We start from the raw sequence: 16,934 nt of genomic DNA, 5'->3' as shown, positions 1-16,934 counted from the left end.
CTGGGTGGTCTGGAGTCTCCAGTCTGTTAGTTCTGAAGATCACTATTTTTTTTAAAAAGACTTGAAACAATTCTTTCTACTTCAGTGTCCGTGGCTACAGATTTCAGCTGTACTGGTTGTAAATGGGAATACTTGATGATTCTCTTGTGAGCTGAATTCAAAAAGTCACCTCTGTTTGGCACCTCATTTTTATCTTTGCAAATTTCGATAGCGGTACAGGAGAGAACATTATGACAAGCTGCATCACAGTCTGGTACAGAGGGAGGCTCCGATGGACAGGATAGGAAGAAGCTGCAGAGAGTTGCAGACTTGATCATTATGGTCTCAACCCTCCCCACCACTGAGGGTGTCTTCCGGAACTGGTGCCTCAGGAAGAATGCATGCATCAATAAGGACCCTCGCCATCTTTTCAATACTACAATTAGGACGCGGTACGGAGCCTGAAGACCCACACTCAACTATTCAAGAACTGCTCCTTTCCTTTTGTCATCAGATTTCTGAATGGTCCATGAACTCATGAACACTAACTCGTTATTACTTTTTTTTGCTCTATTTCGTTATAGTAATTTTCTTTGTCTTTGCATTGTACTGCAGCTGCAAAACAACAATTTTCATGTCATATAAGACAGTGATAAACCTGATTTTACAAGTAATCTTTTCATCTGTTGACTCATAGTTAGAGATATTCTTCCCTCAATCGCAGGACTCTGCAGAGAGTGGTGCAGACAGCCCAGCACAGCTGTAGATGTGAACTTCCCATGATTCGGGACATTTACAAAAATAGTGTGTAAAAAGGGCCCAGGGGATCATTGGGGACCCGAATCATCCCAACCACAAACTTTTCCAGTTTTTGCCATCTGGGAAATGGTACCACAGCATAAAAGCCAGGACCAACAGGCTCCAGGACTGCTTCTTCCACCAGGCCATCAGACTGCTTAATTCATGCTTTCTTTCTTTTCAAATCTTTTTATTATTTTTTCCAAAATAAACACGAGTACATCAAAGTAAACAACACCTAACAATGTCTCAAGAAGAAAAAATTATATAAAGATTGAAAAAATTTTGTGATGGAAAAAAACCCCTACTAAGCAAGAAAATGGGGAAAAAGAAAAATTCCATTAGGTGTTCAACCCCAGAGCCATGCGTCATACATAAAGCTTCTAAAGATAAACATGAGCTTAATTCATGCTGATGCAACTGTATTTCTGTTATATTGACTATCCTGTTGCACATAATATTTATTATAAATTACTATAAGTTGCACATTTAGACAGAGATGTAATGTAAAGATTTTTACTCATGTATATGAAGGATGTAAGTAATAAAGTCAATTCAATTCAATTCAATTATCTCTGCTGGAAATTCTGTGAATAGCTTGGTGAGCCAATGTGTCAAGAACAGACAACGTTGTTGTGATAGGGGAGTAAGCATATAGATGCTAATGAAAACGTACTTCCCATTGTCTTAATTAATTTGATTCCATACAAGTGTAACCTGATGCCTTTGAGGTTGTGCATATCAACCGGAAGGCAAGACTGGGGAACTGCAATGCCTTTCTCTGTTGAAGAATTTCTTGAGGTGCTGTGGAGAAAAAAATCTACAGGAGGTTGTAACTTACCCACATGAGCTCCCTCTTCAGAACTTGCAATGTTTAATTGCTTTGCATTGATGGTCAAGCTTTTTGCTGATAATTATAATGGCTGTGTTCTTAACCTGATGGCACTCTCGTTTACTCCCCTCTCCCCCCTTCCCCCCTTTCCCCCCAAAATTCTTTACATAAGCAGCATGTTCTGGTTTGGAGCTGTAAGATGAGAAAACTTTATTGTCTTGTATCAGCACATGTTCTGAAGACCAAAGTCTAGTATTAATTACGCAGGCCATCTGCAGGTTAAGAATGCCTGACTTATGTACACCTCAATGTATGAATGATCTCCTGTAGTAATAAATTTAAAAGTCTGACATACGTTCAATCCTATGAATGTATCTAATTTTCTCTCTTCCCCTCCCCCTCCCCCCTCTCCCCCTCTCTCTCTCTCTCCCCCCTCTCTCCCCTCTCCCCTCTCTCCCCTCTCCCCTCTCTCCCCTCTCTCCCCCTCTCCCCCTTTCCCCCCTCCCCTCTCCCCCCTTTCTCCCCCTTTCTCCCCCTCTCTCCCCCTCTCCCCCTCTCCCCCTCTCCCCCTCTCCCCCCTCTCCCCCCTCTCCCCCCTCTCCCCCCTCTCCCCCCTCTCCCCCTCCCCCTCTCCCCCTCCCCCCTCTCCCCCCTCCCCCCTCCCCCCTCTCCCCCTCCCCCCTCCCCCCTCTCCCCCCTCCCCCCTCTCCCCCCTCCCCCCTCTCCCCCTCTCCCCCTCTCCCCCTCTCCCCCTCTCCCCCCTCCCCCCTCTCCCCCCTCCCCCCTCCCCCCCTCCCCCCTCTCCCCCCCTCTCCCCTCTCTCCCCTCTCCCCCTCTCTCCCCCTCTCTCCCCCCCTTTCATCCTACCCACTTTTACTTTTAGTAATTATTCTGTCTGCTCATGTGCTTTTGATGATATAGATTACAATACTGTTGAAAGATGGTTACCCTACTCAAAGATTTTTTGATGTATTTTCAGGTTTATGGACAAAATCCATTTGTGGACATCTGTAAAAACAAAACGGCAAGAGACGCCTGTAGCCATTTATTTATTTATTTAGTGATACAGCACAGAGTAGGCCTTCCACCACCCCAACAACCCCCAATAAACACAATTAACTCTAACCTAATCACAGGACAATTTACAATGACCAGCTAATCTACCCAGTACGCCATTGGACTGTGAGGAAACCGGAAGACCTGGTGAAAACCCACACGTTCCGTTAGGAGGACGTACAGAGACTCCTTACAGAACGGCACCGGAATTGAACTGGGAAGTTCAGAACACCCTGAGCCGTAATAGCATTGAAGGATCTACTATGCTACATGCCTGGTTACAGCAGGGAGCAAACATTGTTTTACTCATTTGCATTTGCTTTATTCATGCCTTTCTTCTAAGAGTTCCAACAGAATTCTTTATAATCCAGTCACCCTACTCTTATTTCCTTATTTGGACTAATGGGTTAAAAAGCTAAGTTTTGTAGAGTCTCAGCTGTTTTAGGTGTAACCTCATCCGTCTTTTTTTTTGGCAGTGATTTGACAAAGAAGGTAGAATTTTCTGGAGACGGCGGCCCCCTGGGAATCCATGTGGTGCCCTTTAACTCTACGCTGAGTGGAAGGTAAAGTGTCTAAGAGTACATCTGTACTTAAAACTGCTGAGAGCTTGCATCCCATGGGAGCAGATGCCATATGGTGCCTGTGGATATACTACTCCTTACATGAACAAAGCTGCAGCTGAGCACTGGTTCAATAAAGTGGGCTTTGATGCAAGTCTTATTGACAAAACATTGTTTCTCTGTCAATATTTGTGTTTACAGAATGTTACAGGTTTGCAATCTATTACAGTTTGGCCACAAGTGTGATTGGTATTGATACAATTGCCTTTGGAGGCCACTGAGTGAATTCAGGAGAAACTTCTTTTTCCCTGAGGGAGTGGCAAGTCTGGAACAGATTGCCATAGGGAATAGTGTGGGTGTTTAATGGAAAGTTAGGTAAGTACGTGAGGGGGAACAGAAGTATTGAAATGGTTAGATGATTTAGCTTATATTGTGCGGAGATCAGTTGGGCTGAATTGCTTTCACTTTGCCTGTTAAATTCTTCCTAGTTTTATGCAAATCCTTCAGTTCTTAAGACATAATATAGCTAATCGTACAGCTGAGAAAGCTGTTTATGAATGTTTTAACTATGCGCATTGCAATCATACCAAATGATTTGATGTTTGTTACCCACAACTGGCCGCTTTTTTAAACTCCGTGATTGTAACTTGCATTTTTATTGTGTACACAACTAATGAAGAAATGGCCCTATGAGCTACAGAATCATAGAGGTATACGGCAAAGGAAGTTGTAAGGTCTTAGCCCAAAATGTCGACTGTTCATGCATTTTCATAGATGCTGCCTGAACTTCTGAGTTCCTCCAGTAGTTTGTGTGGGTTGCTTTGGATTTCCCGCATCTGCAAATTTTTTTTGTTTCCTTGCTGCCTAGTTGCCGCTGCTCCATCCACATTGCCCCTACAGGTTTTGAAAATTATTATTAAATCTGATTTCACTGTCCTTTCCAGTAGCACGTTTTGTAACTTGTACGAAAACAATAAATGTGATGTTTTTTATTGTAAGAATTCAGAAAGTTCTTTTGAGAGGGGAGATTGAGATTGTTATTCCCCTTTATTCCTTATATATTGAATGGTGATCCTTTTCTGTCATAATCAAGACAATCAATGGCCTTCTCAGCCAGAACTACACCATGCTAAGTTTTCATCCAATAATAACATCTTACTGTGTGCTGCAATAAACTGTCTGCATTCACTGTAGGGGAAATATAAAGATCAGAAAGAAGGCTGACTTCCCATTGGATTTGTACCGGTTCCCTGAGAGGCAATCCTATTGTTTCCATTCTTTTCCACTGGATCTGGAGCCCCATTTTCTTTCCACATTCCAAAGATAGTCGGTTTGGTACATTAATTGGCCCCTGTAAATTTCCCCTGTTGATTTCCCCTGTTGTGCAGGTGTGGTAGAATCTGTGGAGAGTTAATGGGAATAGGTTTACTGTGAATGGGTGGTTAATGGTTGCCATATACTCAATGGGCCGAAGGGCCTGTTTCTGTGCTGTACACTCTGTGACCACTTTATTAAGTACTTTCTGTACCTAACAAAGTGGCCATTGATTATATGTTCATGGTCTTTCGCTGCTGTAGCCCATCCACTTCATGGTTTGACGTGTTGTGTGTACAGAGATGCTTTTCTCCATACCATTGTTATAATGTGTGTTGCAATATTAGGTATTGTCGACCTCCTGTCAGTTTGAATCAGACTAGCCTTTCTCCTCTGTCATGAATGAGGCATTTTCACCAAGCTTCTTACTGTTTATTTTGTTTTTCACACTATTCTGTAAATTCTAGAGACTGTTTCTATGTGAAAATCTCAGGAGGTCAACATTTTCTGAGATACTCAAATCACTTCATTTGGTATTAACAATCATTCCATGGTCAAAGCCACTTAGATCACATTTCTTCCCCATTTTGATGTTTGGTCTGAACAGCAGTTAAACCTCTTAACCACCGCTACCTGCACTGAGTCGCTGTCACATGATTGGCTGATTAGATATTTGCATTAATGAGCAAGTGTACAGGTGTTCCTAATAAAATGGCCACTAAGTGTATGTCTTGGTGAGAAAGCCATTGGGTGCCTTGATTTTATTTGACTAAACTTTAAATTATCAGTATTTGAATTCCATTTACCCACATCATCGGGAGTAAAGGTGGGAAGCACTGAATGAAAGATTATCAAAAATAATCATAGAATTCATCTATAAATGAATTAATTTGAAATACGCCTCTTGATTATTTTTTTCATAAAGTAGCAGTGAAGATCTGAGTATGTTGGCCTCAGAATGGTATGTTTATAAAAGCAATGGACTGTCAAGTGTTTATTTCCAACAGCTAATTGGAATTTGTCTCTGGTCATCCTATTTGGGAGCAATGTGAAGGCTTACCAGCATGCTGTGGAGACTAGAAGAGAGTATATGCGCTAAGGAGAAGTTGGACAAACTTGGGATTGTTTTCTCTGGAATAGCTGAGGGTAATGGAAGTCCTGAAAGGAGTTTATAAGATTAGTGCAAGGCATGGGTCAGTAGCTCAAACAACAGGAATTCTGCAGATGCTGGAAATTCAAGCAACACACATCAAAGTTGCTGGTGAACGCAGCAAGCCAGGCAGCATCTCTAGGAAGAGGTACAGTCGACGTTTCAACGCAGCAGGCCAGGCAGCATCTCTAGGAAGAGGTACAGTCGACGTTTCAATGCAGCAGGCCAGGTAGCATCTCTATACCTCGTCGACTGTACCTCTTCCTAGAGATGCTGCCTGGCCTGTTGCGTTCACCAGCAACTTTGATATGTGTTGCGTGGGTCAATAGCTGTTTTTTTTCCCCCAGGGTTGAAAGTCTAAATACCAGATGGCATGAATTTTAGGTAAGGGATGGAGTTTTTTTACATGGACATTGTGTGTGCCTGGAATGCACTGCTGGAGTTGCAGTTGGCCAAGCTGATGGTCAGCTGCCCAAACATATCTGGTGTGGTTTCGGATTTTGGACCAAATTCGATTTTGTGAAGTGTTTCAGGAGATTGAACTGTGGTAAAATGTTTTTTTTGAAAGTTGTTAATTATTTCTCAAGTTCCTGAATTCTTTGCCGAGAATTTCTGCAGCTGTGGGCCATGGTAGGAAATCTTATAATTTCTATGTCATAATTTAGTAGTATATCAAACTGATGTAATAACTGTATTGTAAACAGGGAACCCAGGCCTGTCAGTCCACTGAGTCTGCACTAGATGATAAGCATCCATTTTCTCTAATCTGACACTCATTCCCACATTCCCGTCGACTTCCATCAGATTCTAACACGCCCTTACATATTATTAATCTACGCCAGCTAACCTACCTATCAAAATGCCTTTAGGAAATCAGAGCACCTTGGGAAAACTCACAGGGGGAAAACATGCCCACTCCACACGTAAACCACCAAGTATCCGGATTGTCACTGTGTCATTGGAATATGGAGGAAACAACTCTGCAAGTGGTGCCTAAGTCCAAGGGTGGGCTCCGAAGGAAAATGTAACTGTGTGGAATTACAAATTAAACTATGAGCAACTGTAGGCTGGTGAACTTAAGAGGTACAAATATGATATCCTGATTCATATCATATTTTTCAACATAAGACATATAGAGAGGTAGTTAGAGCTAAGGTGGAGGACACAGGAAACTGGGTAACAGTCAGGAAGAGCAAAGGGTTAAGGAGTCAGTGCAGAGGACTCTGTGGCCATCCCCTTCAGCAACAGGTATACCACTTTGGATACTGTTGGGGGTTGACCTAGCAGAGGATAGTCAGAGTGGTCGGGTCTCTGGCACTGAGTTTCACGCTGCAACCCAGAAGGAAAGGGGGAAAAGAGGCGACTGTGATGGTGCTACACCTGCCCTTACACCTCCTCCCTTGCTACCATCAGGGCCCTAAACAGTTCTTCCAGGTGAGGCGACACTTCACCTGTGAGTCTTGTTGGGGTCATTTACTGTGTTGAGTGCTTCCAGTGTGACCTCCTGTATATTGGTGAGACCCGACGTAAATTGGGAGACCGCTTCGCCGAGCATCTATGCTCTGTCCACCAGAACAAGCAGGATCTCCCAGTGGCCACCCATTTTAATTCCACTTCCCATTCCCATTCCGAAATGTCCATCCATGGTCTTCTCCACTGTCGTGAAGAGGCCACACTTAGACTGGCGGAACAACCCATTATATTCGGTTTGCGTAGCCTCAAATCTGATGGCATGAACATCGATTTCTCATACTTCTGGTAATGCCCCCCATTCCCCCCCTTCACCTTTTCCCTCTCTCACCTCATCTCCTTGCCCGCCCATTGCCTCCCTCTAGTGCTCCTTCCCCACTTTTCTTTCTTCCATGGTCTACTGTCTCTTTCACCAATCAACTTCCCACCTCTTTACTTCATCTCCCCCTCCCCCTTCAGGTTTTATCTATCACTATGTGTTTCTCTCTCCCCTCTGCCCACCTTTTAAACCTACTCCTCAGAAGAATGATCTTGTTGCACTATTACAGTTGTCAGGTATGATGTTGTGGCCATCACTGAATCGTGGCTGAAGGATGGGTGTAGTTGGGACCTGAACATCTAAGGTTACATATTGTATCGGAGGGATAGGAGGGTAGGCAGAGGGTGTGGTGTGGCTCAGCTGGTAAAGAATGGTATAGAATCAGTAGAAAGATGTGACGTAGGATTGGTCGATGTTGAATCCTTGTGGGTTGAGTTAAGAAATTGCAAAGATAAAATGACCCTGATGGCAGTTATATAAAAATCTCCCAACAGTGGCTGGGGATGTGGACCACAAATTACAATGGAAATAGAACAGGTGTGTCAAAAGGCAACGTTATGGGAGATTTCAACATGCAGGTCGATTGGGAAAATCAAGTTGTAATGGATCTCAAGAGAGTGAGTTTGTTGAATGCTACAAGATGGCTTTTTAGAGCAATTTGTCCTTGAGCCGACTAGGGAATCAGCTATACTGGATTGGGTGTTATGTAATGAACTGGAGGTGATTAGGGAGCTTAAGGTAAAAGAACCCTTAGGAGGCAGTGATCACAATATGACTGAGTTCAATTTGAAATTTGATAGGGAGAAAGTAAAGTCTGACATAGCAAGAGTGGAGTAAAGGAAATTACACTGGTATGAGAGAGGAGTTGGCCAAAGTAAACTGAAAGGAAATGTTGACAGCAGAGCAACAATGGCTTGAGTCTCTGGGGAAAATGAGGAAGGTGCAGGACGGATGTACTCCAAAAACAAAGAAATGCTCAAATTACGTAGTAGTACAGTTGTGGTTGACAAGGGAAGTCAAAGCTTATGTAAAAGCAAAAGAGAGGGTATACAACTAAGCAAAAATTGGTGGAAAGATAGAGGATTGGGAAGCTTTTAAAAACCTACAGAGAGCAACTAAAAGAATCATTAGGAAGGAAAAGATGAAATATGAAAGCAAGCTAGCAAACAATAAAAAATAAGAGAAATGAGAGTGGATATAGGACCTCTAGAAAATGAGCCCAGGGAAATACTAGCAGGGACAAGGAGATGGCAGATGAACTAAATGAATATTTTGCATCAGTCTTCACTGTGGAAGACACTAGCAGTATGCGTGATGTAGTATGTGAAGGAAGAGAAGTGGGTGCAGATACTGTTACAAGAGAGAAGGCGCTCAGAAAACTGAAAGAACAGAGGGTACATAAGTCACCTGGACCAGATGAACTGCACCCTAGGGTTCTGAAAGAGATAGCATTAGAGATTGTGGAGGCATAAGAAATAATCTTTCAAAAATCATTGGACTCTGGCATGGTATCAGAGGACTGGAAGACTGGAAATGTCACTCCACTCTTTAAGAAAGGAGGAAGGCAGCAGAAAGGAAATGATAGACCAGTTAACCTGACCTCAGTGGTTGGGAAGACGTTGGAGTCAATTGTTAAGGATGAGGTTATGGAGCACTTGATGACACAGGATAAAACGTGACAAAGTCAGCATGGTTTCCTTAAGGAAAAATCTTGCCTGACAAACCTGTTGGAATTCTTTGAGGAGATTACAAGTAGGATTGATAAAGGGGATACAGTGGATGTTATATATTTGGACTTTCAGAAGGCTTTTGACAAGGTGTCTCAGAGGCTATTTACCAAGTTAAGAGCCCATGGTATTACAGGAAAGTTACTGGCATGGTTAGAGCATTAGCTGATTGGTAGGAGGCAGTGAGAGTGAATAAAAAGATCCTTTTCTGGTTGGCTGCTAATGACTAGTGGTGTTCTGCAGGGGTCGGTGTTGGGACCGCTTCTTCTTATGCTATATATCAATGATTTAGATGATGGAATACAGTAGTTGGCTTTGTTGCCAAGTTTGCAGTTGATACAAAGATTGTTGTAGGAGCCGGTAGTGTTGAGGAAACAGATAGGCTGCAGAGGGACTTAGGCAGATTAGGAGAATGGGCAAAAGAGTGGTAAATGACATACAATATTGAAAATGCACGGTCATGCACTTTGGTAGAAGAAGTAAATGTGCAAGCTATTTTCTAAACAGGGAGAAAATCCAAAAATCTGAGATGCAAAGGGACTTGGGGAGTCCTTGTGCAGAACACCCTAAAGATTAACTGCAGTTTGAGTTGGTGGTGAGGAAGGCAAATGCAATGTTAGCATTCATTTCAAGATATCTAGAATACAAGAGCTGGGGTGTGTTGCTGAGGCTTTATAAGGCACTGGTAAGGCCTCACCCTGAGTATTGTGAACAGTTGTCGGCGCCTCAGAAAAAGATGTTCTGGCATTGGAGAGGGTTCAGAGGAGGTTCGCAAGGATGATTCAAGGAATGAAAGGGATATCATACGAGGAATGTTTGATGGCTCTGGGTCTGTACCTGCAGGAATTTAGAAAGACTGGGGGGTGGGGAGTGTCTCATTGAAATATTTCAAATGTTGAAAGGCCTAGATAGAGTAGATGTGGGAAGGATTTTCCCATGGTGGGGAGTCTCAGACAAGAGAGCACAACCTCAGGATAGAAGAGCGTCCATTTAAAAGAGAGGTGTGAAGAAATTTCTTTAGCCATAGGGTGGTGTATTTATGGAATTTGTTACCACAGGCCAGGTCGGTGGGTGCATTTAAGGCAGAGCTTAATAGGTTCTTGATTGGACATGGCATCAAAGGTTATGGGGAGAAGGCTGGAGAGTGGTGCTGAAGAGGGGATAAAAGGATCAACCATGATTGAATGGTGGAGCAGACTTGATGGGCCAAATGGCCTATTTCTGCTCCTATGCCTTATGGAAAGTGGCATCACGATATAAGGGGTGTAAAGACAGTTTTTGCACATTAGTCTTCTTAAATCAAAGTATGATTTAAGAATCACAGATATGTGATGTTGTTGAAGTTGTGTAAGACATTGGTGAGGCCTAATTTGGAGTACTGTGTGCAATTTTGGTCACCTACCTACAGGAAAGATGTAAGTAAGGTTGAAAGAGTATAGAGAAAATTAACAAGTATGTTGCTGGGTCAGGTTGACCTGAGTTATAAGGAAAGATTGAATTGGTTAGGGCTTTATTCCTTGGAACATAGAAGATTGAAGGGAAATTTGATAGAGGTATACAGAATTATTTGGGTAAATGCTTTGAAGGGCATTCATTTAGACAGGGTAAATGCAAGCAAGCATTTTCCACTGAGGTTGGGTGGGACAACAACCAGAGGTCATGGGTTAAGGTTGAAGTGTTTAATGGGAACATGAGGGGAACCTTCTTCACTCAGAGGGTCATGAGACTGGAATGAGCTGCTCGCACAAGTGGTGCATGCAAACTCGATTTCAATGTTTAAGAGAAATTTGGATAGGTACATGGATGGTAGGGGTATGGAGGTCTACGATACTCTTACAGGTCTTTGGCAGCAGGCAGTTTAAATGGTGTCTGGATGGATGAGATGGGCTGAAGGTCCTGGTCTTGTGCTGTACTTTTCTATGATTCTATATTCTCTAGAGAGCAATTAGGCCCAAAGTTATTTTCTTTTCCCAACACACTCAAAACTTACACACCTCTTTCCGCATTCCAAGCACACACCAAAATATGCATACAGCAGCACATTGCACTGCACAGCGTCTCTGCTCAGTGCATGGGTCAGCTAACCCTTCACGGTCTGGGAGTTCCAAACTTTGTACAACACGGTTGCTACAAACCTCGAATACCAGGAGGAAAATAAAACACATCAGTAGGCTGAAAAATATTTTTCCAGTCTGCTGATGTGTCCTATTTTCTTCCTAGCCTTCAGTGTCCTGAAAAACTAACTGTCTGTTTGTGATTTTACTTTTGAATTAAGTGTGAACAAACAATAATTATTGAGCTCAGAAAGATTATGGTAATGGTACATTGGATTTCAGGCTGGGATGTGGGAACCTAAGTATCATGTAAAAGACTATAATCAAATCCACATTGTGCTTGAACGTTCATTAATGCAATTAGTGAATTGAACCTAAATTGTTTTTGGAAACCGGGCTTTTGCCAAGAATTCAGGTTTGTTATTATGAACCAATGTGCACCATTTAACACTTAGTAAAGTGTTTACTTTTTTGCTGTCATGCATTCTCTCGTATCACTATAAATTTCCTTTATTGGCCAATGTGTTGTTTGACAAAAGTATATTGTTAAATTCAGATTCAAATTCATGAATTATCACACGTACAAACCCCATTTCCAGAAAAGTTGGGATATTTTCCAAAATGCAATAAAAACAAAAATCTGTGATATGCTAATTCACGTGAACCTTTATATAACTGACAGAAGTACAAAGAAAAAATTTTCAATAGTTTTACTGACCAACTTAATTGTATTTTGTAAATATACACAAATTTAGAATTTGATGGCTGCAAAACACTCAACAAAATTTTCACAGAGTTAAAATAAGATTGAAAATTGCACAGAATATTCAAGTAACACCGGTTTGGAAGACTCCACATTAAGCAGGCTAATTGGTAGCAGGTGAGGTATCATGACTGGGTATAAAAGTAGCGTCCATCAAAGGCTCAGTCTTTGCAGGCAAGGATGGGTCGTGGCGCACCCCTGTGTGCCAAAATTCGTGAGAGAATTGTTAGTCAGTTCAAAAGGAACATTTCTCAACGCAAGATTGCAGAGAATTTAGGTCTTTCAACATCTACAGTACATAATATTGTGAAAAGATCCAGAGAATTCAGAGACATCTCAGTGCGTAAAGGGCAAAGTCGGAAACCACTGTTGAATGCGTGTGATCTTCGAGCCCTCAGGCGGCACTTCCTAAGAAACCATCATGCTACTGTGACAATTATTGCCACCTGGGCTCGGGAGTACTTCGGAAAACCATTGTCACTCAACACAGTCCGTTGCTGCATCCAGAAATGCAACTTGAAACTGTATTACGCAAGGAGGAAGCCATACATCAACTCTATGCAGAAACGCCGGCGAGTTCTCTGGGCCCAAGCTCCTCTCAGATGGACCGAAAGACTGTGGAACCGTGTGCTGTGGTCAGATGAGTCCACATTTCAGCTAGTTTTCAGAAAAAACGGGCGTTAAGTTCTCTGTGCCAAAGATGAAAACGACCATCCAGATTGTTATCAGCGAAAGGTACAAAAGCCAGCATCTGTGATGGTATGGTGGTGCATCAGTGCCCACGGCATGGGTGAGTTGCATGTATGTGAAGGTACCATTGACTCTGAGGCGTATATTAGGATTTTAGAGAGACATATGTTGCCGTCAAAGCGACATCTCTTCCCGGGACGTCCATGCTTATTTCAGCAGGACAATGCCAGACCACATTCTGCACGGGCTACAACAGCGTGGCTTTGTAGATACAGAGTGCGTGTGCTTGACTGGCCTGATGCCAGTCCAGATCTATCTCCTGTTGAAAATGTATGGCGCATCATGAAGAGGAGAATCAGACAACGGAGACCACGGACTGTAGAGTAGCTGAAGTCTTATATCAAGCAAGAATGAACAAAATTTCCAATTGCAAATCTACTACAATTAGTATCCTCAGTTCCAAAATGATTAAAAAAGTGTTATTAAAAGGAAAGGTGATGTAACACAATGGTAAACATTCCTCTGTCCCAACTTTTGTTGAGTGTGTTGCAGCCATCAAATTCTAAATTTGTGTGTGTTTACAAAATACAATAAAGTTGGTCAGTAAAGCTATTGAAAATCTTTTCTTTGTACTTTTGTCAGTTAAATAAAGGTTCACATGAATTAACATATCATAGATTTTTGTTTTTATTGCATTTTGGAAAATATCCCAACTTTTCTGGAAATGGGGTTTGTACATCAAAACACAGTGAAATGCATCTTTTGTATTAACACCAGCACAATCAAAGGATGTGATATTGGCAAATCATAAACACAAGAGAATCTGCAGATGCTGGAAATCTAGAGTAACGCAAACAAAATGCTGGAGGAACTCAGCAGGTCAGGCAGCATCTATAGAAAGAAATAAAGAGTCAATGTCTTGGGTCGAGACCCTTCATCAGTACTGGATAGGAAAGGGGAAGAAGTGAAAATGAGATGGTGGGGAAGGGAAGGAATACAAGCCCACAGGTGTTTGGTGAAAGCAGATGAGGGATGGTGCTGCATGAATGAAGTCACTGGAGAAAAGAAATGAAGCAGCTTCTTTATTAGACAAAACAAGATACAGCCGGCATCATATTGAGACACTTTCAGTCGAAAAGTCTGGCTGGCCCACGCTACCTGATATTTTATGTACTAAACACCAAAGGACAATTCCATATTTACAATACATCCACAATGTTTTCTTTGAAACTACACACGAACTTCACACCTCCTGATTTACATTCACACCGCACATATCTAAATGAATTTTAATTGACATTGTTTGGTCCTTGATTCAAGGCTTTTAGGAATCTATTGTTCAGAGCTGCGTTTCAAACTAAATCTACAGTGCATATTCGAATCTGAAGGTTGGTGGCCGAAGTTACCTGCTAAATGTGCTGAACCCAAAAATTGCTCTAACAAGGGGAAGATTGGTGGATGGGGGGGGGTGAAATGAAGTGAAAAGAAAATGTAAAGGGCTGAAGAAGAAGGAATCTGATAGGAGAGGAGAATGGACTATGGGTGAGGTGAGACAAAGAGAAGAGATAAGACGGGAGCAAGAGTGGGGAATGAAGGAAGAGAGAAGGGGGTGGGGGGGATATTACCAGAAGTTTGAGAAATTAGTGTTCATGCCATCAGGTTGGGGGCTCTCTGGGTAGAGTATGAGGTGTTTCTCCTCCAATCTGAGTCTGGCTTCATTGTGTCAGTGGAGTAAGCCATGGACTGAAGTGTCGGAATGGGAATGGGGATTCGAATCAAAATGGCTGGCCACTGAGAAATCTTGTTTGTTGTGGATGGAGTGAAGATGCTTGACAAAGTGGTCCCCCCTGTTAACATCAGGTCTCACTGATGTAGAGGACGTTGCACCGGGAGCACCAGATGCAGTAGACAACCCCAACAGATTGCTAGGTGAAGTGTTGTCTCTCCTGGAAGCTTTGTTTGGAGCCCTGAATGGCGATGAGGGAGGAAATGAATTTGTAGTTGTAGACTTTTTCCTGTTGCGAGGATAATTGCCGGGAGGGAGTTCAGTGGGAAGGGATGAATGGACAAGTCATTCATGGAGAGAGTGATCCCTGCCATAAGCAGAGAGTGGGGAGATGATAAAGATGTGTTTGATAGTAGGATCTCATTGAAGTTGGCGGAGGTGTGGAGAATGATGTGCTGGATATAATGATTCATGGGGCGGCAGGTAAGGATAAGAGGAAATTTGTCCCTGGTAGGGCATTCGAAAGATGGGGTGAAGGTGGATGTTCAGGAAATGGAGGAGATATGGAGGAGGACAGCATCCATGGTGGAGGAAGGGAAATCCCATTCTTTAAAGAAAGAGGACATCTTTGATGTTCTGGAAAGGGAAACCTCATCATGGGAATAAATGCAGCGGAGATGGAGGAACTAAAAAAATGGAATGGCATGCAGTCTGCAAGTGTCACCACATATTCTAGTGCCAGCATAACATACCCACAGTCCTTGGCAGAGCACTACAGAACACAGCAACACAGAACACAACAAGCAGCAAAATAACAACAGCAAATCCAGCCCATTACCTCCCTTGCATCCGCAATAAAATGCAATAGCAATAGGAACATATAAAGCACTGGAAGAACTGAGCTGGTCAGCAGCGTCTATGGAGAGAAATGGACAACCAAAGTTTCGGATCAAGACCCTTCACCTGGACCTCCAATTCGTCCAGGGCTTTGTGTGTTATTCCAAGTTGCAGCATCTGCATTTTCCAGTATCTTCATACAATAATGCTGCATTTAGAAATTCCTACACTAATAAGTGAAACTGCTACTTAAACATGTGGTTCTTTTCAATGATATCTGAACCTCTCATTCTTTCCCTGTTATTGGTGTGCTGCCTTTTGTATTGAATGTGCAAATATACTTTTTTTGCATCATTGTCTATCCTATAGCCCTGGTTAGATAAATTAAGCCTCAGAGTTTTTCCAGGAGAATGCATTCAATAATCTGCATATTTTTCAAAAAAATGTTCCAGGTTTTGAGGATTAGGTACAGTGGCTATAATAAATTTCTAAGAAACTTCAGTTAAATACAGCTGTATTATTGGAACCAGTTCTGTGGGCTTCATTTTAGGCAGGCTGATGAAACTTTGAAGAGGGTGGCATGAAGAATTGCTTGAGGAGTAACAAGGAAGAGGGATTTTGGTGAGGTGGAGAGATTAGAGAGGCAGAATTGTCCACCTTAAAGTAGAGATTTAACACGAGCTTCTTTAAATTGTGAGTGCACAGAGATAAAGTGTTTCTAGTACCCTGAGGACACCATATTTAAGCTGACAGCAAATGGGGTAAACTTGTCTGATAGCATTTTGCCCAGAGTTATTATTTGGGATGCACTGCCTGATAGGATGGTAAAAGCAGATCCAGTGGTAATGTGGAAAAAGAAATTAAAGAATGAGCCTAATTAGGTTTCTTGTTTTGAGTAGCTCCTTATGCTATATTTAATAGCCAATTTAGTTAAACATTTCCCTTTCACTTGTTTGAAAGGTTGGCAAGAGTTGATCATAGCTGAATGTCCTTAAGTGGATACCAAGGTTAGCAGTAGATAGCCAATGATGGAGGTTGCACTTCTGAGAAGCAAGTTGATTTAAAGTGACACACATCAAAGTTGCTGGTGAACGCAGAAGGCCAGGCAGCATCTCTAGGAAGATGTACAGTCGACTGTACCTCTTCCTAGAGATGCTGCCTGGCCTGCTGCGTTCACCAGCAACTTTGATGTGTGTTGCTTGAATTTCCAGCATCTGCAGATTTCTTTGTGTTTGCGTTGATTTGAAGTGAGCTTGTTAAGATCATCCTGTTCTGATTGCTATAAAAAAAGGGAGTTTTCCTTTAACCATATAACAATTACAGCACGGAAACAGACCATCTCGGCCCTTCTAGTCCGTGCCAAACTCCAACTCTCACCTAGTCCCACCAACCTGCACTCAGTCCATAACCCTCCATTCCTTTCCTGTCCATATATCTATCCAATTTAACTTTAAATGACAACATCGAACCTGCCTCAACCACTTCTGCTGGAAGCTCGTTCCACACAGCTACCACTCTCTGAGTAAAGAAGTTCCCCCTCGTGTTACCCCTAAACTTTTACCCTTTAACTCTCAACTCATGCCCTCTTGTTTGAATCTCCCCCGCTGTCAATGGAAAAAGCCAATCCACGCCAACTCTATCAATCCCCCTCATAATTTT

General features: G+C 42.4%; 1 protein-coding gene across 4 annotated transcripts in view; it reads left to right on the top strand.

Moving 5' to 3' along the window:
• The window catches only part of LOC134348367 (partitioning defective 3 homolog B-like), a 1,227,036-nt gene that overhangs the window by 531,277 nt on the left and 678,825 nt on the right, over nucleotides 1-16,934 (top strand). For all 4 annotated transcript variants that reach the window (XM_063051617.1, XM_063051616.1, XM_063051618.1 and 1 more), the window contains one exon: nucleotides 3,142-3,228. In XM_063051617.1, coding sequence (XP_062907687.1) covers nucleotides 3,142-3,228 — 87 coding nt within the window. The remainder of the gene's footprint in view (nucleotides 1-3,141; nucleotides 3,229-16,934) is intronic.

Source organism: Mobula hypostoma, chromosome 6, assembly GCF_963921235.1.
Source record: "Mobula hypostoma chromosome 6, sMobHyp1.1, whole genome shotgun sequence".
In the NCBI taxonomy this organism is placed as follows: domain Eukaryota; kingdom Metazoa; phylum Chordata; class Chondrichthyes; order Myliobatiformes; family Myliobatidae; genus Mobula; species Mobula hypostoma.
This window is presented reverse-complemented; position numbering and strand designations above follow the sequence as displayed.